Source organism: Rhinolophus sinicus, linkage group LG07, assembly GCF_036562045.2.
Source record: "Rhinolophus sinicus isolate RSC01 linkage group LG07, ASM3656204v1, whole genome shotgun sequence".
Taxonomy (NCBI): Eukaryota; Metazoa; Chordata; class Mammalia; order Chiroptera; family Rhinolophidae; genus Rhinolophus; species Rhinolophus sinicus.
In genome coordinates, this window is record NC_133757.1 from 106,580,152 (window position 1) to 106,606,061 (window position 25,910).

Sequence of the window (25,910 nt, forward strand, 5' to 3'; positions counted from 1 at the left end):
TCTGGATTGAGATTTAATGTACATTGTAAGTGTAAGATGCATACCAGATTTCTAAAATTCAGTGCAAAATAATAATTTTTATATTGGTTATATGTTTAAATATTAGGTTAGTGCAAAACTAATTGCGGTTTTTGCAATTTTTTTAACCTTTTAAACCACAATTACTTTTGCACCAACCTAATAATATTTTTGTATTTCTGATTAAATATACTATGTTAAAATTAATTCTACCTATTTGTTTTTTTAAATGTGGCTACTAGAAATTTTTAAATGACATATGTGGCTTGCATTATCTTTCTATTGAGCAGCACTGATAAAAAGTTGTGGTGGTCATCTTGTTATCTAGGATTTTTTGGCTCGAACATCCCCATATTGAACATGAACATAGTTTAATATTTAAGTAGTATACACATTTCTGTTATAATTAGCAGCCTCACACCTAAAAAAGACTTAGGGTTAACTTCAAATCTGGAAGGAAGTCTAAAATGTTAATACTAATTTTAAAACTGAATTAATCTTTTACCATGTAAACTGTTCTTTCTCCAGTATGATTAAGGTCCAGACTTGAAACCTGAGTATCATATTGGTCATCAGTTGGTATAATAACTTAAATCTTAAATCTTTCTAAAACCTGTCCCCTCTCTTTCACTCCCCTTGCTACTGTCTTAGGCTCTCAGTGCCTCTCAAGTAGACTGTAGTAGTCGTCTTAGAAATGACCTTTGGCCTCCCTGCCAACCTTCCAAAGGGACATCTCATCTCATTATCCCCAGAATCTAGCATAGAACAAAACTTACAGTAAGCACTCAATAAATGTTTGTAGACCGAATGGATAACAGAGCTGCTGATATTAATCAAAAGTTGCGGAATGAAAAAAAAGACTTTAGCCCTACATAATGTATGTATATGCAATTGCATACACCAAGTTAAGTGCAGATGTAATTCTCTGGCTGACCTTGTCAAGGCTTTAAAAAATATTCAGCAACTTTTGCATTTATATTCTTTAGTAAGTTTTTCTTTATTGGCTATTCTTGGAAGTGGTGATCTAGTAAGTAGTCTATTTTGCCAAGGGTTTTGATTTGCCAATATAAGTTTATGGCAGTCAGTCCAGGGAGTCCATGGTGCCATGAAGACAGCTCCTTGTTTTTGTCTGGGGTCCCCATGGGATTAAACTACATCTGGCAGTAAGTAGGGATTCTGGTCTGGCCATCTTCAAAGGCAAGAGACTGCTAGGATTTAGCAGATCTATGTGGATAAGCAAATGGGAAGGGATTAAATTTTTTGGTTTTGTTTTTCTTCCTTTTGTAACTGACTATAAAATGAAACCTCCAGAAGTTCAGACAGCAAATTAATACATTTTTCGATGGTTGTGGAAGAAGGAACCTATTTTTTTCCTATACGTAGGTGGATAATTGAGAATTTTAGAGTAGTATTGTAATTATTTAAGTGTATATTTTTATACCTAGTTTATCGTAGGGAGCATAACAGCCATTTACAATGCTCGGAATTCATTTTCTAGGAATTTTAACATCCGTAAGTATGAGGACATCGTGGTTGGCATTTGGAGGCTTTTGTCGCCTATTTTTCTGTGTGGGGAAACTTGACCCACAATTCCTTTCTGGCGAGAATCTTGGACCTGTCTTAGGATAGGCCACCACCCCTTCCGTGAAGGTGGGCCTGCCTTTTGTGGAGGTTTGTTGGTGACTTACTCCTTATGCTCTTCACATTTTTAAGGGATCCCCAGTCCTGTGACTCAGTTTAGCTGTTGTTGAAGCATGTGGCTCTCCATTTAACTGACACAGTAAAATGGCTGTTTTCCACATACTTGTCATGGAATGTCATCTAGAATTTACCATGCAAAGCCTCACCTAAGAGGAATAGTGTTTATGCAGAATTGCCTGAAGAATATGCCGTCTCTCCATTTGTCTGTACTTTAAATCTATCCCAGGATTAAGCCAGTCCCTCTGAGACTCGCATACCTGGATTCCATCATATTGCCAAGGGAGGACTTTCTTATCTCAGGAATAGAAATAATGTGTTTTTCTAGGCCATCTGGTTTATTTTTACATTATGGTCATATTTGATTTTTGTAAGTGTTCGCGTTTCTTTCTTTATGTTGCCTGCTAGAAAGCTTAGGGCCAAATACGTGGCACACCTTTAACAAATCTATAGACTTTCGTGGTGTTATTTTTATGTACTTATCCTTATTTTTGCATTACCCTCTTAGGTTAAATTTATTTGGTCTTGATGATTATTCATCAGTGTGAGCTCTGAATTATTTTCGGAATGAAAATGCAAACAAATAATAAATAGATGGGTATACCTTTCCTTTAATTATAGTTGTTCCCCATGCATTCTTACTGAATGGAATTTTTTTAAAAGCTCCATCTCCCTATGTGTATTATAGTATAACTAGCTTAAAATATCTGTATATTATGAATTCCTAGATTTTAGATTAAGAGTGACCTAAGGTTGAAATGTTAATTAAATGTTTTAATGTTCTGTAGCTCTAAAGAAAATAGTTGGATAAAATGTCAGCGTGTAAGACTATTTTAAACATTAGAAAAAAATCATCTCTCTGAAAAGGAGGGTAATTGTACAAGTTTGCCTAATCCTTTTGATCTTGGCACACAGCAATACAGACTTCAGTTGAGATTAAAACTATGAATTTCAAAGGAAACATGGCCTTCAGTGTGTAAAATATATAACAGCTGGTTGACTACTCCATTTAAAACTACACAATAACAATCGTAGACAGAATGATTCTCCTGCCAAAAGATGCACGAGGGCTTGATAGTTATATCAAGATATGATACTAACTCACACTTTTCTTCAGTAATGATATAAATGTAGAAATGAACAGTGCACTGCTGGCTCCAAAATCTCTCTTCTGCCCAACAGTTCAAGGGCAGTTTGGAAGTACAGAATTCCTTTGAGTGATTTCTGTATCTGCTTTTCAGCCTGAACTTCCATGTGTTGTTGACTAAATTTCTTTTTTTTAACTGTCAGATATTTTTGTTTCTTAGCATCCCACAATTTTTTTTTTTCCCTCCAAATCCTTGATCCTCCTTTTAACCCCCTTTGGCATTTCTGACTTAATTGTTCTTAATGTCACAGCTTCACACATATTTTTAAGCTCCCAAAGTTAAACTAGTCTTTGTAAACGGTATAAAATTTGTTTCACATTTTTGTTATATATTTATATTAAGGTAAATATCTGAATTCTGAAGCATTGTGATATATTGTAATCAGTGTGGGAGCATGTTAAGCTCATGTTAGTTGATTATAGTTCATCAAAATTTTAATATTTTCATTCTTGTGTTTCACCTGAACAACTAATCCTTAATAGGGTAATTAGTGCAGTTTTTAAAAATGAGGATTAATGTGGATTTGTCACTTCTGAAAAATCCTATTTGGAAAGCATATTTGCATTCTAAATTTGTATCTCTCCATTATGGAAAAATGTGACCTTTGTTTCTTGAAAATTGATACAACATAGCAAACTTTCTATTCTTTGAGTTTATTTCAAAGAAGGAAATTATATGCAACAAATTTTGCTAACGTTTCTTGGATTCATCACAAATTCAGAGCCAGCATTTAAGGAGTTAATGTATCTTATTAGGGGGACAGGAAATCTGGCAACTATTGCAGAAACGAGACCTAATGGTGCACACAAACAATTTGTCAGTCTCCTTAAATGTGAATAGCTTTCCGCAAAGTGCCTGCTCTTGCTTTGTTTGAACAGGCTAAACTTTTCCTTTTTGGACTTTAAATCTTAGAAGTGAAATGTGATCCACATATTCAATCAAAATCATTTAATTCAAAGCATATTTTGATTGGAACACAGTTGACATGGAAAGAAACTCTAGAATAAAAAAGTTGAAAGGACTTTATATCATATATTTAGCAGGAAAATTTGAAACAGTTCTAATTAGGCTGAAAAAAACAGCTTTCTTCAATGTAAATTACAAAGGTCATATATCAATGTTAAGGAAACATTACCACTAGTGTTTGAAATCCAGCACATGCAAACATAACAGACCAGTTCATTTTAAATCTCCGTGTGTGTGTGTGTGTGTGTGTGTGTGTGTGTGTAGATGGCTGTATTACATGTATTTGAAATAAAAATACTTAAAATTCTGAGTCCATAATGTTGTATATTACATTCTTGCCAATCCAAACATTACCTCTTGAAACATATTACTATCTATACTCAAATGAATTAAGACTCTTAATTATAAGTACAATTAAAAATTTACAGAACAAATTTTGAGTCTTCCATTAAAATAATTAAATGTATACCAACTCAAGAGGGTTAGTCAGTGATTTCTTATTTTCTTTTATTTTTATTTTCTCTAATTTCTGTATGAAATTTATAGCTATGGCATTTTGTATCTCAGAACTGAATAGGGCCTTCAAGAAGCCTGGGAAGGGAAGTAGTAGTGTAGGTTTGCAGAAATGTGTATCTAGGCTGCACAGACCTATTTCCTTCTGGTTATACAATTATTTCTATACTTAAAAATTAGTAAATAATATGTGCTCTTTTTATTTGATTTTTTTATAAAAATCGTTTATCCTGTAGCTATCAGTAGCTTTTATTTAGTTGCTTTTTAAAAACGATATGGTATGAGAACATTTAGCAAAAGTATAAATATTAGCATTAATCTGAGAATTACAAGTATGAGAAACACAAGTAATATACAAATAAGGTTTCCTGGTCTTGAGGTAAATAATTATGTAATAACTTCTTTTGTTAACTGAAATTGGTTTTCTTGATTTTATGTAAAATCAAGATTGTTTGAAAATAAAGAGAACTTGCTGGAGTATCTCTCAAGTATGCATAGATTAACTAAACACACGATTAATGCCTTTTATTTTAGAATATTTTTCTCTAGGAGCTTAGAATTTCTTGGGAAAAGCAAACTATTTCTATATAACTTATATTATTTGATTCCACTATAGGAAACAAGAATAATTTATATAACATTTTTTATCAATAAATAATTCATATCCTTAATGGGTTAGTTTCATGAAAACATAGATTACGCTCTTTCAATGAGATTGTTAGACACACATTCATATATGTTATAATTATTTCTGACACAGGGTTATACAAACGAGTTATTTATGAATAATTTACTATTATCTTTATAATATTAAAGCTTTAATTTGTTGGTGTTCTGCATGTATACCAAATGAAGAAAAGTTACAATAAGTGTTTGTATTTGACATCTGTATACTGTACTTTTTAGCATATCTCAAGTGTTTTAGTCTCTGTTTAATAGATCTCATTAAAAAAAACAGATATCAGCCCCCAGACAGTTTGTCAAGACTAATATGAGTCCCCCTGGATTGGATTGACAATTTATGTGAGGCTTCATATGATAGTCTTTTCATAGTCTTATTTGATCCTTAGCAATTGGACATTAGTCACTGATTTATTTTATAATAACTCAGATGAGTTGAATATTATTGTATTGTGTTGGACATTTTAGTGGATTTTCTTTTTTACAAATTTTACTCAGAGCACACATTGGATGTAAATGATGTACCCAGCCTGCTAGGGGAGTACTAACAATTGATTGGTTAGGTTTCAGATCAGCATGGGAAGCAAGTTAGTATCCCCTAGCTGCAAACCGTATTTAACTCCAGTCTTAATGAGGACTGTCTGTCCTCAAGGCTTTGAGAAACCTCAGATGCTTAGCATTCCACTGGCATGTTTTTATTTATTTTCTTGGTGACTAAAAATGTGGTTATAAGTATTTTATATAGTCTTTTTAAAAATCTTAACATATAAAAAGGGATTTAAAGAATTTTTAATATAAGTTTTATGGTTTATATTTTTGAATCTCAAGAACAGGAGTTATAAAATGTAATCCCAGGGTATTTCATTTGAATTATTTGTATTTTTTTCCCTCAATAATTTCCTCCTGCTTGTCTTTACCTCTTCCCTCAAGTCCCTAGTAAGTGCATTTGTGTATTATTATATACTTCTGGTTAGGCAGTTGTTATTCACTGATACCAAAAGGATGCTAAAGTCCTGAACTGACTTTGTACTGCTATGTACTAAAACTTTTTGGAATTCCCTTATAATCCATAGCAGTTGTTTCTTTGGGTCCCTTTTTAAAGCTTTGGTATATTGCAAGAAATCCTTGAAGGCCATTAATGAGATTTTTAGTTTCGTTTTTAAACTTTTATTTAAAATTTATTCATGAAAATGACAGGTTTCTCAACCTCTGGAAAAAAATGTTGTGAATAATTCTGTGAATTACTGGTCAACCCCCTAAGGACTGACCAGCATGGTAGTGTAAGGGGAGGGCCAGACCGTGGCACTGTGGTCATCTGTGCACGTGTTTGTGGTGTACTGTGAGCAGTGTCTTTACATTCAGCATTTTTGCTTAACATTCTGATGTGCTGTCAAGAAATAAAGGTTTAAGCATCTACACCTAGCCAATCTCACCAATTTGAATGTGCATAAGGAAGTAATCGACCTTAGGAAAACACAATTCTTTGTTTGATGACACATAAAATAAAATTGCCCTAGTTTTTAGGGCTTTAATATTGAGAAAATTCATTTGTACTTCGTCATTTGCTGAGCCTTCTAGAATTTTATAGTCTCAAATCACAACACTATGGACACTCAAGAGACTCCTCACTGTTCTATCTTATTAAACAATTTTGAAATCATTAATTTTTAATTAGCTTGGATGCAGAGTTTTTTTTATTGTTTCAATAGTGTGTGTATATGAAGTAAACGTTTTTTATTTCAACTACTGGTGAGAGTATTATTTACATAAATAAGTGTAGGTTCATTCTGAAAGTACATACTGTGCGTTTGCTCTGTATGGTCACACTTTTTTTGTAGACTCAGAGCTATCACATGCTAATCTATTATAGTAGAGCTTTTCAGCAGTTTATTGACTCAGAATTTGAACAACTAAAAAGGATGTAAGCTCGAAGATATGTATAGGTCCTTCCTTGATTGAAAGTTCTAATTAAGTGAATTGGAGAAAATTAACTGAAATTAGCTGTCAGAAAGTCACATTTAAATGAGTGATGAGCTAGTCTGGCAGTAAACATTTAAATGATATAAATTGCCATTTAAGTGTATAGTTTAATGTTTGTCATGCATTAATGTGACATGAGACTGCAGTGACAATCAAGCAGCTTGCTCTAATTTGAACATATTTAGGGCTTTTGTGTGGAGTGCACTGCACACAAATTAAGACAATTGCTGTTTTTATGTGTCACTTTAAACATGTCCCCCACCCCACCCCATCCCTACCCAAGGCCTAAGTTAATGAAACAAACGTATCATTTTTGTGTGCAACTTGCATGAATAGTTTCTGGATTGTTTGGATTGATTTTAAATCCATGTACTTAAAATAGGAATTTGTTTAAAGTTATTACTACCCCTTCTCTTCTTATTTCAAATAAAATATGAAGTAGTTTACTAAATTTTTAACTATAATGAGTTTTATAAGACATGTCTAAAATAAATAGTAACTTGCACAATTGAAACTAGCTAAATATTTTTTAGATATATTTGATTTCAGGTATACTTTGGAATATGAGAATTAACTAGAGTTTTATTTACAGAATTATTATTTTACATTTTATAGTATGTCATATATTGTGAAGCTATGTTAAATATTATTAAAGGAAATATATTTGAATTCAGCCATAAATATCTTTCTTATTCATAGGCATTTATTTTAATAAAGCATACATTTATACAAGTGTACACCTCTGAACTAATAGGAACTTCTTTTGTCACAAGATGGTTTGTATTTTTTTGGTTGCTTGCTATAGAAGTTAGTCAATTTTGTTTTAACACCAACAGATTTCTTTTTATAACATTGATAACATAGCAGCAAGTCACACAAAAAATACATCACAGCCATACACTTATTACTCAAAAAATAATAATTTCAATGAGATACATTACCTGATATAACTTGATGTACTTCAAATTAAGCTTCAGAGTTTGAGTTTGAGAGATCTCTAATTTGAATCAATTATTTATTGATAAACTTTCACATTGCAATAATTTTGAAGAGTAATACATAATACAAATAAGGCTACTTATCTAAAAAGTTAAGTCTGTTTTTTTTTTAACTTTATTTATATCTTTACTAAATTCAGTAAACATTTATTGGTACCTATTGTGTTTTCGGTGCAGTGCTAGTAACGGGGAATGTAAGGATGAACTGGCAGTGGATTCTGTGCCCAGCGTTTCCACTGAACACTTGATTATGTTCATTCATTATTCATTGGGCACTGTTATGTTAATGGCATCAAATATTTGGACTCCTTTGATATTAATACCTAGAATAATAATTCAGAAATAAGTATCCCTCCCAAGATCTAATTTGTTGGCATAAAAACGCATTTGAAATAACTAAATAATTTGGTTACAGTTGTTGCAGTCAACAATGAAATGTTTCTATGTAGAAAAATTATAAATATGTCAAGTGGATAATAAATGTTTGCTTTCTCATTTGCTCTCCCACAGTAGCCTTTACATTGTATGACCTCCTTTCTTTGAAGCATAAATTGAGTACCTTTCAGGCCTGAGTTACAAGTGTGACCAAGACAGAACCAGTCCTAGCCCTCACTGCGCTTGCATATGTACAGTATGGTCCAATAATTCTGAACCATTAGCCGCCTGTTACAATCAGCATGAGAAGTGCTGGAAGGTCTCTAATTACAAATAAAGGAAAACAGATTCTGATGCAAAATAGGACTTTAGAATAAGTCTGTTCACAGTAAATTTAGTGATAAACCTTGACCGCTTGTTCTAAATTTTTCTACATATTTTATAAATAGAATTCAACATAACAATAGCATCTATGCCCTTTTTTCAGGCCCTGGAGAGTGAATTTGTTTCCTGCCAACTTCACCAGTGGATTGATCTCATTTTTGGCTATAAACAGCAAGGACCAGAGGCTGTTCGATCCCTCAATGTGTTCTATTACCTGACCTATGAAGGAGCTGTCAACTTGAATTCAATAACTGATCCTGTTTTGAGAGAGGTAAGTTATCTGACTGGGTCTAACAGGTATCTTTAGACTAAAATGTACTAGATATCATCTTCTCCATGTTTTCATTTTACTGATGACAACAGATGGGTGAAGTGACATAAGCAGAATAACCTTTCAGCTAGTGACTTAGCTGGGACTTGAACCCAGGACTTCCCTCCAACAAAATGTTTGACTCAATATGCAGTGAGAACTTTTTCTATTTGAACCCATTAAGGGATCAGTTGTGTTTGTAATTTTTATAATTTTGAAGGCTACTTAACTAATTTCAAGTATTAGAAAAATAATAATTCATTAAAGAAATAAGATTATATGCATAAATCTATTAAAGATGATAAAACATTTATATATAATACATAAGTACATGTGCATATATAACACATAATACATAAGTATAATACATAGAAGTTAATAGCAGGAATGACTTTCATAATTATAAATTTGGTGTTACATGTTATTGAGACCTGTTTTATCTTTGTCATTTGTTTTCTTAGGTAAAACACTCAAAACATGTTTTTGGCAAATACAGGATTCACTGAAAATTCTGTATATAGCCTTGCTTTTTTTTTTAATAGTATTTTTAATCTAATTATACATCTTCCTCATTCTAACATAAATCATGTGAAAAGATTATAGAATTGAACAGATATCACCTTAAATATCTATACAATTTTAGAATAAGACTATATTTAAGAAACCAGGACTTAAATTCATAGGGAATGTTGTATATCACTACAAGGGAACATATTCGTAATATGTAAGGTTTGTCATTTTTCACCAGTACTTGATGCATTTATATAATTCTACTGATGATGACCTGGTCCTGTTGACAGTATATAAGAAGTACATATTTAAGTACATTTGCCAGTATGTATTATCACCTAGTTTATGTGCTAGATAAACGTTAGTACACAAAGACACCATGTGCTAGATGTGTGTTTGTCTTAAACTGCACAGGTTTTGAGTTGCTAGTTTTCCATTTATTTTAGAGCTGAATTAAGTGAACTCTTAAAGACTCTTCCAGTTTTTCAGTTCTTCAAAAGTGTTTCTTCCAGAGGGCATTTTATTTTCTTAGAGCATGACACAGAATACATCTAGGGTTCCGTATATGAAATTGAGGTTAAAGCAAACATGCAAATGGGGTTACCAAACAGTACATGTTTTCATTGTTAGAATAGAATCACATAGACCCATTTACTTTCTTTTTATTGTTTTAAAAAATATTTGAGTATTTGTTCTATATATGTCCATAATTTTTCATCAAATACAGCACCTGTTTTTATTTTCTCAAGTTTCCTTGTAGTATCTATCTCTCTACATAGCTGTAATGTGACTGAAATCATGTATGACTGATTTTAGTCTCCTGTTTGAGCATACCAGCCAGCATATATTATTTTATGTTGCTATATAATCTGTGTAGTTTTAATTTTGAAATTCCATAATATTCTGTAGAGTTGCTATGAAAATGTACTTAACCCTGTTTCTCCCAATGTAGGATCCTATTTTATTTAGAGTTTTCTATTAATGCGTCCAAGACAATATAACTATCCCATTCACGTTTTTAAAGTTTTTGCAACATTGCATGATCAACGATGGCCCTGAGCCTGTATCTGTGATGCTGCTGGTTAAAAAGGTGAAACATTCAATCAGCTGGTTGTTTCCTCTACAGAACACCTAACTTAATTGGCCCCTTTTTAAATTCTGGATTGACCGCTTCTCTTCCTCACACACACCAATGATTTACCAAAGGAATTTACCACATATTATTTACAGTACAATCAAAAAGAGCACTGTCCCATAGAACTTTCTGCAGTGATGGAAATGTTCATCATATCTACACTGTCTGGTATGGTAGCCACTGGTCATATGTGGGAATTGTGCATTTGAAATGGGCTAGTGTGACCAAGGAATTGAATGATTCATTTTAGTTCAAATTTAAATAGCCACATATGGCTAGTGGTTACCATGTTGGACAGTGGAGATCTAGAAGACTGTCATATAACTTGAATGACCATATTTTCTGAACCTAAACTCAGGACATGTGGTCAGGCAATGGGATAAGAAATGTTTGTTAGATTCACTTGGTAGAATATTTGAAATTGGGCACACTCCATGTAGACATTAGATATTTAGTTGAAATATATGGGTAAACTAAATTCTGTTTTTTCTTTCACTTAAACGAACATGCCTTCAAATAATGTTTTTTATTGTGATAAATAAATATAACATAAAATTTACCACTTTAACCATTTTTGAGTGTATGGTTCAGTGGCATTAAATATATACACATTATTATGCAGCCATTACTACCATCCATCTTCAGAAGAGCATCGTCTTCCCAAACTGAAACTCTGTATGCTTTCAACAGAAACTCCTTATTCCCTCTGCCCTCAGCCCTTAACTTTCTGTCCACCCTTCTACTTTCTGTCTCTAGGAATTCGACTACTCTAAGGACCTCCTAGAAGTGAATGAACAGTGTTAGCTGGCTTATTTCACTTAGTGTGATGTGCCCGTGATTCAGCCATGCTGTAGTCAGAATTTCCTTCCTTTTTAAGGCTGAATAACATTCCGCTGTATATGTATACCACATTTTGTTTATTCGTGTGTCCATGGACATTTTGAGTTGTTTACACCTTTTGGCTATTATGAGTAATGCTGGTATAAACATTTGTGTACAAGTATCTGTTTAAGTCCCTGCTTTTAATTCTTTTGGATATCTATACCCTTCAGTAGGATTGCTAGATTACATGGTCATTCTATATTTAAGTTTTTGAGGAACTGCCATATCAAATAAGTTTATAGTATGTATTTTTCATGATCAGCATTTGTTAAAGATTATTTAATACTTTGCTTTAAGTTTCTTTGACTTCCTTTTCTTCCCCACAACCCCAAGTAGTTAATTATTAGCAAATTAAAACTTTCACTGGAGAGTTTTTCACTCAATGCACCCTAATTTATTTTTATATATTACATATTAGACTCAGCATTCATTTTAAAAACATGGCCTGTTATGTTCTAAATATGGTAGGTACTTGATGTTCTTGAAAGAATATATCACTTCATTACTTAGTGCTATTCATGGAAATATACATGATTAATTCACAAAAGCCTTCTGAACGTTATTGAAGCAAATGTGATAATCTTTTATTATGGCCATTCCATATCATAGTGCTAACTCCTGTGGCATAATACTGTCCGATATAGTAGAATAAACAAACAAACAAATAAATATATGTAGATTTGATTCCTGGCCCCGATGTCTGCTTGTTGTATGACATGGATCTTCCTGAGACTCAGTTTCCCAATATATAAAATTGTATGAAAATGCCCACCCCAAGAGGATGACATGAGGTGTAAAGCATATAAAGTGTCTGGATGTTGCCCAACCCATTATAAGTACTCAGCAAGTGTTAGGTCCTTTGTTTCTGTTATTTGTTGTTACCCCCCTGGGTTAGGAAACACAAAAAGAATATGAATTACTGATTGTATCATAGAAAGAATAAAATGCTAACACCAGAGAAGTTATTGAGACCTTTTCTTAGAGGACATGCAGAATTGATTGTAAAATGAGGCAAGGAGAAAACGGAAGGCAAGAATAGGTCATTAAGTTGTTCTTTTTTTTTTTTTTCAACAAACTTTTACTAAAACCAAATTATGTAATAAGAGTTAAAGGCAAGTCCCTGCCCTCACTCATCAGCTGAAGTTCATTGTCTACTAGGGAAATATGGGTAAGGAAACAAATATAATCCAGTGTAATAAATTCAGTGTAGGGATAAGTACACTGTATGCACAAGCATGGAAGAAAGGCACGAGCCCCAGGCTGGCAGGATTCAGGCATGTTAATTCAAATGTAACTGGAGGCTGGAAATGAGAGTCTGGAGCTGCAGATTGAGGGATGAGTAACAGAATGTTGGGTAGAGTCGTGAGCAAAGGATATCTACCCAGAAGAAACGACATAGGCTTCCTGCATGTAGGTGAAAGAGAGGCTGTTGAAAATGATGTATGTGAAATGATCCGAAAGTGTTAAGATGAGAGAAATGGACAGTTGGCAGACCACAGACGGCCTCCAATTCCATAAAAAGTAATTCTAACTGCATTATAAAGCAGTGACTTGAAGGCTGAAGGTTGGTTGCATCACCACGTGTATGTTTTAGAACATGTCTGGAAGAAGATTGAACAGATAAGAACTGAAAAGTCCCCGTTGGATTATTCTGAGTCATTGGTGACCTTAGGGAAAGCAGCCTAGAAGGTAGAGGACTGTGCTGTGAATGGGAGATGAACAAGTAAACACAAGTGACAAAAGGAAATAATTGAAGGGAGAGCTTTTAACAGCTTTATTGAGCTATAGCACATATATGATACAATTCACCTATTTAAAGTCTCCAGTACAATAGTTTTTAGTGTGTTTACAGTTTTATAAGCATGGCCACAATCTAATTTTAAAACATTTTCTTCACCACAAAAAGAAACCCCACACCCATTAGCAGCCACTCTAAGGGAGATTTTTTTTTTTTAATGGGTAGCTATTTGACCATGTTTCTGTGTTTTTTGGAAAGATAGGAAAAGAGGGAAGACGTGAAACATATTACAGGATAGAAAGCATGTAACAGACTACCAAGCTCTATGAGGAAGAGGAACAAACTCCAGGACACAGAGATAAGCCATGGACAGCAGGGAACAATACTGCATCGTCTGAGATTTAAAGAGTAAAAGGTTTAGCTTGGGGACTGGTATGAGTCAAGGAGCATGAATGAGGTGGAAAAGCAACAAGGTTATGAGGGTTTGTACCAGGAGTGAGATAATACTTAGAAATACCTAACACAGTGATGGGTGCTTAATATTAGGTTGGTGCAAAAGTAAATGGGTTTGAAAGGTTAAAACTAATTGCAAAAAAAATGCAATTACTTTTACACCAACCTAATAGATGCACAATAATAAATAAATATTTTCTCCATGTTGTTTTTCTGTGTTCTCAGCAGCAGGATGGTAAGTGTAGAAAAAAGCTGACTGGAGAAGGTTTATGTGTGTGTGCAAAGTATATATAGAGAGAGATAGAGATGGGATTTTGCCGTGAAACTATGGTGGAAAATATTTTTAAAAAGGATTGAAAGTGAAAGGATAATTGATGAACTTGTTAAGAGGGTATTACTGAAATGGTGGATCTAGGCTCGTTAGAATAGGTAAGGAAGAGACTGATAAGTTGGGAGAGTTTATTCTTTTGTTCATTATTCATCTTTTATTCAACAAATACTCATTTTGTTCAAGGTGCTAAAAATACAGAGATAAGCAAGAAAATCAGACAAAGTCTCTTCTCATGGAGCCTGCTTTCTAACGGGGCGCATAGAAAATGAACAAGAAAGACTAATTTCATTTACTGATAAGTGATACGAAGAAAATAAGGCTGGGCAGGAGATACAGAGTTGGGAATAGGGCAGTGTTTCAGAGGCTTCTCACAGACTGCCTTTCTTCATACACAGTTTCCTTCCAAACTTTGAGTTTGAGACTGGAATAAAACTACACAAGGAGACCTAGGAAGGTAGCTCCCACTGCTCTAACCACATGTCTGTATCCCCCCCTCCACCCCACTCCCGGCTGGGACAGCCTTCAGGTCAAGTCTTGTCACAGGCCTTCTGCCAGTTGTGAAACTTCCACTGCTGCCATCTCTGAATTTACTCCCCAACCCCATCTCTAGGCTAGACCAGCTTTCCTTCAGAATTGTATTTCTCTAAGGCTTTAACATCTCTAAGATTAGTAAATTTGTGAATACACTTATATTAAAACATTATCTCTACAAAAACATAATAGTGGTGCCAGGATAGAACACTAGGATTAAAAGCAGACTAGACTAGACTTCGCTTCAGTAGCTATATTTTTACTTATTTCTGTTCACTGCTGTATATTTAATTTGAGACACGTGGATGTTCACATAGTCATATATAGAGGCAAGTTGTCTACGTACAAGTTACGTCTTCACCTTCTACTTGGGAAAAGCTCTATTCCTCTTGAGAAAGTTTTATTCTAGAATGAATGGTTAATACTTATGGCATAGTAAGTGATCATAAAAATAATCTCTCTATAAAAAAAGCACTAAACGATAGATATAATAACCATGAGAGGACACAGAGTAATCAGAGAAACAGCCTGCAGCACATTAAACTTTTATGTTGTTTTTAATTTTTAGAAAACAGCTGTGTTATCAATATACAACAATGTCTGCATTTGCATATATCACACATCAGAAAGAATTATTTTTCAGGCAAATATGCTAATTTCTTCAAATATCTGTGACCTCCAACTAAAGGATATATTCTTCTCTTCAGTTGTTTATTCTAACAGATGTTCTTTCCTTTATTTCTCTCTTTGGTACTATTTTTTTTTTTCATGTTTCTCTACCGTACCATTTTTTAATCTCTATTTTTCTAGCATTGCACATGTTCTTTTTTATTTGCATTTTTTAAAAACTGAGGTATAATTGACATAGAACATTACATAGTTTCAGATGTACAATGTAAAGATTTCATAAATGTATATATTGCAAAATGATCACCACAATAAGTCTAGTTAACATCCGTCACCATATATTGTTACAGGATTATTTTGCTTGTGATCAGTACATATAGTCTTTTATAGACGAGGTACAAAAAAATAAAAGTTGGTTGTTTTCTGATGATTAATTCTGCTGAATTTAGTTTGATTCATCCATTTCTCTTCCTCCATACTTATCAAATTTGTGAATATCTTATCAAACCTTTCTTAACATTTTTATTTTATTTATTTATTTACTGGGGAGACATTGATTAATAAAATTATATAGGTTTCAAGTGTACAATTCTATAATACATCATCTACGTATTGCATTGTGGTTTCACCATCCAAAGTCACCTATTTCAAAAAAACTGAAAACCAAGGAAAGAAGAAATTAAAAAGAGAGAATAATTAGGATCATTTAATTCCAGATCAGATGTGAGTAAGAATACTTTTATTAAAAAATAAAAAACTCTCTAAAATCCAAATTCACAAAATAAATACATGAGTTGAATATTAACTTTATGAAATAATTTTCCTTTCCTAAAAATAAGTATTTTAAAATAATTTCTTTAATATATTTAGAATATAATTGTATGTACAAGCATGGTTTCCAGAACAAATCTGTATTCTTATCCAGAATTCACCTTTCAATTCTCATAGAAATGATATTTGCTCTATCTAAAAGTTGAGAACTCAATTATCTAGTCCTTATTATAAAACATTTCACTGATGGATTTTTAGTGGTCAGAAATAAGTTTTAAAAAATAATATATATAGTGATATGCTCCGAGTAAGATGTGTACACTAACTATATATAGAAGCGAAAGGAGAGGCAGCCAGTCCAGATCAAGGAGTAATAACTGCCTCAACATAATTCTTAAGAAGTGAGGAGGTAAGTAGGTGAATAACAGAAAGGGGAATTCAAGGCAGAGAGTACAGTATGTGGGAAGGAGTACAGTATCGCTCTGGCAGGAAAACACCACGTGGTGGGTGGAGAGATCATAAGAGGTCGGTGATGAAGAACAGCTAGGTTGATGGTATCTCCACAACATATTTGGAAACCATTTATGTCTGTCATTACCCTAAGCCATCATCATCATCTCTCCTCTGGGCTAGTGGTAGTAGACCTTGTCACTTTTTTCTATCCTTACCTGCCTACAATCCACTTTCCACAGAGCTGCCAAAGTGATATATTAAAGTGTAAATCTGATCACGTCACTTCAACCTTTCTATTTCACATTAAACATAGAAGAAAAATCCCACTTGGTCCATAGGATCTGGCTCCTGCTTACCTCTCTGATCTCATGCCATGCTTTTCTCTTCCTCATTCGTGTGCTCTGTCCCACTGACCTTTCTGTCCCTATCCCTGGGAAGACTCTCACTGGCTTAGTGCTTTTTAATCATAGCCCTTCTCTCTGACTGTCCCAGATTTTCCCATGTTGGCTTCTTATCATTTATGCCTCAGCTTAAAGGTCATCTCTTCAGTGAGGGCTTTTGACTGCATGCATCCAATCTAGTTATCTTTTTGTTATTAACTTTAACTTAATTTAGAGCTAAAGAACGTGGTATATAGATGATACAGATTCTTTGCAATCTGTTGAGACTTGACACCATGGGCAACTCAATTTTTATAAGTATTCTACGTGTACTTGAAAAACAATGGCTGTCCTACAACTTTTAGGAGTAGAGGCCATTTTAACAGTAAGATAGTGACTAAAGAGAAGTGAGTGTAATTAGTGAATGTGATTTTTTTATTATTAATATGATCGTTCTGTGCTATATTTGACCTTGAACTAAACAATCCCATACTGCTATTGTTTTTCAATTCTTATGCCCTTTTTATCTTTTTCCTATTTCTGTCCTCAAGTTCTCTGTTCTCGCTTCTTGTACTGGGTCAACTGTGTCTACCTCTTGGGCAACCCTCCTCCTCCGCTACAGTTTACTATTTCTTAGATGCGATAGTCTGAGAAACCAAATAACCAGATATGGTAGAACTAAATTAAAGGTAACGTAAATAGGTTTTGATTACTTTACCCGATACAAAAACATAAACGGCAGTAATCAAGACAACATGTTCTCGTGAAAGGACTGAAGTTTATTGGAGGAGAATGGGGCTTCCAGAAATAGGCCTCTCACATATGAAAGTATATGATAACGGTGGTATTATAAGTCACTGTGAAAATGCCTTCTTATTCAACGTGTGATAGGAAGACAGCTGGCTATTTGTTTAGAATATAAATTAAATCCGCACATCACATCTTAAAGTGAAAGAAATTATAAATGAATTATACATGTATTTATTTAGAATAAAGAATATGTTATAAAATGTGAAACTATGGAACTTCGAAGATAATATAGCTGAGTAGTTTTATAATCTTGAAATGGAGAAGTTCCATTTTGTAAGTCTAATATCAAAACCAAAAATAATTTAGAAAATTGATATATGTGGCTATCTAAAAACTAAAGTTCTTGTACATCCAGAAAAACAACAAAGTTCAGGAACAGATAATTTACAAAAGATGAAATACAAACCACAAATGAAAAGTGGTTCATCATTACTAGTAATTAATGAAGTTCAATTTAAAATGCAACTGCATTTTTGTCTATGGAATTTATTTTTAGTCTATGGAATTTATCTAAGATTAAAAATAATGAAAATTCCTGATGGTTAGAAAGCAGATATTGTCATATATTTGATGAGGGTGAAAATAGTTTGAATCTTTATAGCAGTCAGTATCACTTTTTAAAATAATGATGCACTTATTTACTTAGAACTTTAACTGAAAAGAATAACTGAGTAAGTATGCAAAAAAATTATGTTCAATTGTATAGTTAAAAAAACATAAATGTCTAACAATAGAAAACTGGTTAAATAAATATTGGTAAATCCATATAATGGAATGCTATACAGCACCAGAATTATTGCTATATAGGTCTATATGTAGTGCCATCGAATTGTGTTTTGCCAAATGACAGTGAAAAACAGATTATGTTATGAAACATAAAATACAAATTTTATATATATATATATATATATATATGCATAAAGAAGAGTCTGGAATTATAGACCCCAAGATACTTACATGGTCATCTAGCCAAAGATGGTCATTATCTTTGGTTAATGAGATCATGGGATTCTTTCACTTGCTACTTTCTGTATCCTGAAAATTGTTTTGCTTTAAAATCAAGGGGGCAATGCCAACTGACAACTCTTTCTCTCTTTTGAGGGGGAAAAAGTCTCTTCTTGAAAATTTGAACATGAGATGCACATTAACATGAGCATAAGAATACCGACTTTGCTTTTGGCTCTTTGGAGGTCTTTTGTGATTACTTTCTAATGTTCTGGCCATTAAATATTGCCAGAATAGTGACTTTGTATAATGATCTTCTTGTAACCGATAAAGGTGAAGGAATTTACAATTTCTTCACTTTTATCTCACTCAGAAATCAGTACCTCCGATCTTAATTTGTTATTTAACTCACTGAGCTATAATTTTTTCACACTTTTTAGCTATTTATTAATAGCAAAGTTTACTTCTTCACTTTGCTCATCATATTTGAGGAGGACCAAAAAGATCACTTCTACAGTTAGGGAAAATATTTTAGATATATCTCTGTTGATTGTAGTTCTTGTCATCATTTTCTAAAAGCAAGAAGGCTTTTGGCCTAAGATTTGTGATTTCTAGATCTCTGGATTTACTGCTTAGGGGTGTGTGTGTGTGTGTGTGTGTGTGTGTGTGTGTGTGTGTGTGTGTGTGTACGTACTTAAATAGTTATATAATGTGCTTTAAGAACTAATTTATCAAAGCAGTGCATGTTACCTATAAAATTCAAACAATACAAAAGTATAAAGTAAAAGAGTGGGAAGCCCCCACCCCCAAATTTGGACGTTGTTAACTGATGCCAGCATCACATGCTAAAGGCAGCTCTCGTAGTTCCTACATGATGATGTCGTTTGACATATGCAGAAAAAGCCTCTGCCACAGAATTCATCCCTTTTTACTAATTCTAGAAACTCCACCATTAGCGATAATTTATTTGGTTACAAATCTTTTTTTTTTTCTTAAACAGTCTTTCCAATCAGTCAACTCTCTGTGCATAGGATTTGGTACTAGGTTTTGACAAAAGGGAAAGTACAGACACAGCACAGGGTCTGAGCAGCCATCGTGTAGGAAGTTCAAGAGCAGATTCTGGGGTGAGCCCAGGTTAGAAGATGGGGTGGTGGTTCAAAGGCTGAAAGATAACTGCAGGTAGAAGATACTCAGGAACAATATTAATATGAACAAAATTTCCAGTGCTCTTTCATCTTGTACCTTGCCAGAAGTCCTCACTACATTTCCTCTGGAAGCACCATTTTCTCCTTTATTATTCAAGCAAATCCAATTATTTTATGTTTATGTGAGTTCAGAAATTAAAGGTATTAATTTCCTTTTTAAAATGGAACGAGGCTCTATTTACATAGATGGGTAGCGAAGAGGGGAAGGGGAGCCATGATCCTGCTCAATTTAAAGGATTATATACAATGGGCCTGAACATGAAAGTAAAACCTGAAATTCTTCCCTAAGTTGTGTTTAGTGTCAGTGGCTGGTTTTCCCTCGTCTAAATTTATCCTTCCAAACACTGTCTTAGCAACACATAATCACTCTGAGGAGATCTGTTTTCCAAAAGAAGCAGCAGTGTGTTTAAGTTTACATGACCCCAGTTTCATGACAGCAGTAGCAAATCAGATATCTTATCCAAGGAAAAGCATTTTTGGCTTAGAATTCAATCACTTTCATGGTGGGAGTCAACAGCTTGTTTCAGCTCTAGCACTACTGCAGAACACTGGCCGCAGTGAATCTTTCAGAAAGCATAAACACAATTGGTATTTATAGCATTGTTAACATTTGTTAAATAGTTGGGGGGATGGCCTGTAAGCCTGTTTTAAGCAGGTGGGGCAGGAATCTTTGTTGTGACTGCATCGAGATTTAAGAGTAGTGGGGCAAGGGGACAACGATATTAACGATGGTTGTAGCAACAGAGGACATTAGAAGTATTGAATACATTGAGCTAAGATTTCATGCAGCCACAATTCAGTGTTACAAAAATAATGCTGAAGCATCTCTGGCCAGAAGTGTGTTACCCAGATGGCATATTTGACACAGTGCAGGCCAGGAACTGTACAGTGAAAAGCCAAATAAACGGTAAGGATTAGTCAAGTTTTAATTGAAAACCTACATAAGAAAATACCTTGAAATTATGCCAGACTTTCTTGTATATCAAAACCACAGCAATCAAACTTTCCCTTACTCAATTAAATGAACATCAAAGTTGGCAGTAAAGCTAATCTTTGTATTTTGCGAGTTATTATGCCTCTTGCCGACTTCTTAGTTAAATAGGTGTAGCTAAATTATACATCCAAGGACATAAAGCAAAGCATTAATATTTTTTATGATTGTTTCTCCCTGTCCACGACCCAAGGGACCCTGAGCCTTTCTATTATGCTGATGGCTTCCATCAGGTGCCCCTGCTTCCTTCAGGCACCATCTTCATTTGGAATCGCGTGTGAGAAAAGTTATTTCAAATCAAGTGACTGAATTTTCCTCTCTAAATTTTAAATTAAATGCAAGCTTATAGAAAGAGTATGATAAAGGAAAAATCGCACAGACTTGAAAAATCTCTGTAAGATTATTTGCAAGTATGACAGTTTTCTAAATGTTCAGAATAACAGGTTTGTTTTCTTTTATTGCTACCAAAGGTGAGGAAGTTTACTTAGAATATAATCACTGGTTTTACATTTCATTACCGGTACAAAGAGGCAACTGAAATTCTATTAGTGTTTGGGAAACACTTGAGTCAAGTGTAGTTTTTTCAAACGTTAAGTAGAATTAAACTTATGTTGTAACAGTAAATTTGTCTTGCCTCTCTCTATCCCTGCCAGTACTGTGAAATTAGAGTGTGTGTGTTTGTGTGTGTTGTCTTTCAGGTTCTCCGTTCCTTCAGATCAAGTATCGTGCCAACTAATTTCTCAGTGTACCTCATTTCAGTGTTCTTACACAGTGGATGCTTACAAATATTGAGAAAATAGGTTAAATGAGTCTTACCGAATGAATGACCAAATGACTGCTGCTTTCTAAGACAGCATTTAAGCATATTTGTCTGGTTTTGAGAAATAATTTAAACTGCTGCACTCAGTAAATTAACTCCTTTGATTTTTTTTTTTTTCTTTAAGAACTTTCCACTGCGTTTGCCTACGTTTGCCTCTTAGCATTGGAAAGCTCTTTGAAGCAACATTCCACTTATTTTTCTAGGCAGGCTGCTTTATCTACTCATTTCCAGTAGCTGGAGATGGAGGTGTTTTGAATGAGCACATCAGTGTTCTAGACAGAGATACTGTTTGAAATTATCCATGAACACAGTGCCGCTGAACATTATTGAGTGACATTTGTTTCTGTTGGTTGTGTCTGCTGTGACTAGCTGGTTTCTTTCAGATTGGCAGCTGGGATTATGCTGCAGTGGATGGACAGCTACAAGAAGTGGAGATTGTAGTGAGGCCGGACTGGGCCTCAATTCAATATGCCTGGAATGTATAAGCTCAGTTAAAGGCACTACTGGGAAATCTATGAATGTTTTCAAAATTTTAGTTAGTTTGTTTTACCTTAGTGGCTTTCATAATACTATCGAGTAGATGTGTAAGTAAAAATGCTCCTTCCCTAATTTTCCCTTTCCCCTGAATTCTTATCACTGTATTCTTTTTTTTTTTTTTTAATGGTCTACTTTATTTAGCAAGCTGCTCTTTCTCTTTGCTCTATCTATACTCCATACCATCATGGCATACATATGTCTCCAGATACCTGATTCGTTGTGAAAAACACATACTTATAAAAGTTATATACCTCTCTAAATATTTAATTAATACTAAATGATGATAAAATATTGCTAAAACTAATGGCTCCTTGAAATCAGATAGAAATGAATTAGGAAATAAGTGCAAAATAAAATGAACTTTGTAGTAAGATCTACTGATTTCACAGTTTTTGACCAATTTATCAACTAGAGTTGTTCCTAGATGGTTAAAAAATACTTCTGGCTACCATATAAATGAAAAAGTTAAACTCCATAAAGTATATCAAATATTAATGGGTTTTTCTAGTTTTTTAGTTTTAGATTTTCTTCAAAATGGAAAAAAAAAAGTTATTTATTTTTAAAGTAATGCACTCTTTGTGTAAGAGGTCAAACAGTATAAAAGTGAAAAAATACTAATTTTTATTTGCCAATCTTTTTATCCACCCCTCGCCAAAGATACAGCTGGTAATAGTTTGGTACATACCCTACCAGATTTTACATGTGTGTATTCATGTATGTGTATGTGTGTACTCATATACCACATGTAAATATATGTGTGTTTATATTTTTAAATTTATTTTTACTTAAATGAGATCATACTCTATTCTTTCATAATTAGGAATTTTTCTTTCATCAATATATTATAGACCAGTTTCCATGTAAGATGTGTTCAACTCAACTCACTCATTTTAATGGTTGAATAGTATTCCATTATCATAGGTTAAGTAGTTTTCCTCCTAATTTTAGTTATAGAGTGCTATATTAACCATCTTTGTATTTAAGTCTTTTTTCATTCGATTCTTTCCTTATGAGAATTTGCATAAGTGTAATCAATATCTCAATCTTTATTTGAAAACATAAAAATTGGACCCTTAACTAAATTCTTGTTTTTCTTTATGTCTAATTTCTCAAAATTAAAAAATGTATTTCAAGTCCAAATTTACATAGAATTCCATTCAGTTTAACTTATTTCTTAACCATATCCTTCTTTTATGTGGATTGTTTTGCATATTTTACTGATTAAATATCATCTGGTCTATATTTTGAATATTTATCTGATCGAGTTTTAAATATTCCATATGCTAGTATATCCATGACATTTCTTTTTTTCTGATAGGCTATTTATCATTTATATTTATGCTTTAAAAGTTTGAATTCTATATATCTTGTTTCTAGGGCACTTTGAACACTTACATTTTAATTTTAAATTATTCCTTTTAAGTAATTTGAGTTAGGTTTATTATGCTTTTTTAAAAAATGTTGTGCTTTTGTTGTTCTGACTACTAAAAAGTAACTCTATATTACATTTCTTAGGGTAAGAGAGAGTCTGGTACAAGCTTACACATACAGTATGATGAAGTAGTCCTTTGAGTAGTATACATTTTTAATTTGCTGATACCAAAGCTAGATTTAACAGTGGCCCCAAAGGGCACTGAGGCTGCTCAACTAGACAGTTGGTTAGTAAACTCTGAGTGGAAACCTGTCAAATATCCAACAAGTTGCTCTCCAAGTTAAGTTCAAATGTGTGAAGGGCAAGAGGAAAACTGGCACAAGTAATGATACATATAACAAAATCACTGATGGTCTTAATGTGACTCTTTCTAATATTGAAAAGTGAATTGATTCAGAAATCCAAAATATGAAGTCTTGTTTGGATTTTTAAACATTTCTTGGTAAAGAGTTTCTCTAGAATCTTAAGACAGCTTTCTAGAATTTAATTTTGATACTGTCAGAAAATTTTAATTATTATTTTTTAGTTTATCCCTATTTTATAGTGCTTTTAGATATAAATATACAGGGGATAAAATGCAATTTCAGAGTTGTGTGCTTAGAAAAAAAAGCAGTGTACATATGTGTTTATTTTAATTGCATCCATATGTTTAAGTCACTTCTCCCCCAAATCCATCTTAAAATAAAATTTTACAACTTTATTGTTGGTTACTAAGTGTTGCATTGAGTTAACTTGTTTCCTCTGTTAGATTAAAAAGACTAGTTCAGAGAGACTAAAATTGTCATTGTGAAATTGAAGCCAAATACTACATTGTCATGGAGCCAAGTCTACTTTCTTTTACTTTTATTTCTTCCTTTCATTATATCTAGTGTGTGTGTGTCTATAGTCTCTCTCTATATGTGTGCTGTCTCTTTCTCTATATATAACCATAAAACCATGCAAGTATGCAATACTTGGCACGGAAAACAATAGAATACACAACTTGTTGAAAATCTTTTCATAATATTTCCATTTGGAAATCCATTAATAAATTCTCTAGGTAATATTTGAGATGCTGTTTATAAAATATAAATATGTGGTTTTACTGGAATGTCTCAAGATATTTGCATAGTCTTTTTTATTACTATGTATTTCAACATCTGGAATGCTGCTTGCCGAATTCAGGTTTTATTATAGAAAGTAGTAACAGGCTATTTGCAGAAATAATTGGGAATTGATGAATAAGAATGTGAAATAATAAAGTAAGGTTTTTAGTAGGAATGTTTAATACAATGTTTTATTCAATGCTGGGCTGCTCTGTAATAGTAGAAGTGTATCTTAGCTGCATCCCTGCTGAATTATGTTGACTTGGACGGCCATTCATTCATTCAGTAAATATGTATTGAGCACTTACTGTGTGTCAAGCCCCTAGAAGCACAGAAATACTTGGCAGTCGCTGATCTCAGGGAGACTCCCAGACTAATCGATAGGAGGAATTAAAGCAGTATTTAGAAGACTAGATAAGTAGGTAGTGTGAGTCTGTGCATTGCTCTAAGAGCAGCAGGGTGGGACAGCAACAGTCTGGATGAGATCAGGAAAGAGATTTCCCACAGGACAGAGAGGTACCTGAGCTGAGACTCAAAGAATGTGGAGGAGGCAACCACACAGAGAAAGGGAAGAGGAAAAGAACAATATAGAAAAAGGCAGTGGGACGCATTACATGTCACATTGTAGAGTGAGAGGGACAGTGGTGGGATGAGACTGGAAGGAGCTAGGCTACTATTATGATAGGTGGTAACATTTATTAAACGCGTCCTTAACCCTAGCCAGGTACTAGGTTCAATCTTGTGTATATCTATATCTTCATATCTGTATCTATATCTATCTATCTATCTGTCTATCTATATGCTGTAATAATGACATCAGACACTGATGGCTTATTATGTGTCAAGAACTGTTCTGTGTTTTATATTATCTTATTTAATCTTCACAACCCGATGAAATACCCCCTATAATAATCACCATTTTTAGATGAGAAAACTAAAGCATAGGAGGTTAAGTAACTTGCCCATGGTCACTCAGCATATATGTGACAGGGCTAAGATTTGAACTGAGGCAGTCTGATACTAGTCTGCATTCTTGACCCCTTGCTGCGGTGCCCCTGTGATAAGGAATTTAGATGGAAAGATTTTTAACTAGAGAAGTCACGCAATCAAATTTGCAACCTTACCGTTGACCATCTCCTTTCAAATCCAGTTGTTTACCCCCCTCCAAAGAAAGATGAAGGCTGCTAGCTAATGTTTATAATC

General features: G+C 33.6%; 1 protein-coding gene across 2 annotated transcripts in view; it reads left to right on the top strand.

Moving 5' to 3' along the window:
- LRBA (LPS responsive beige-like anchor protein) overlaps window positions 1–25,910 on the top strand; it is a 560,879-nt gene that overhangs the window by 481,720 nt on the left and 53,249 nt on the right. For both annotated transcript variants that reach the window (XM_019722880.2, XM_019722903.2), the window contains exon 48: window positions 8,865–9,032. In XM_019722880.2, coding sequence (XP_019578439.2) covers window positions 8,865–9,032 — 168 coding nt within the window. The remainder of the gene's footprint in view (window positions 1–8,864; window positions 9,033–25,910) is intronic.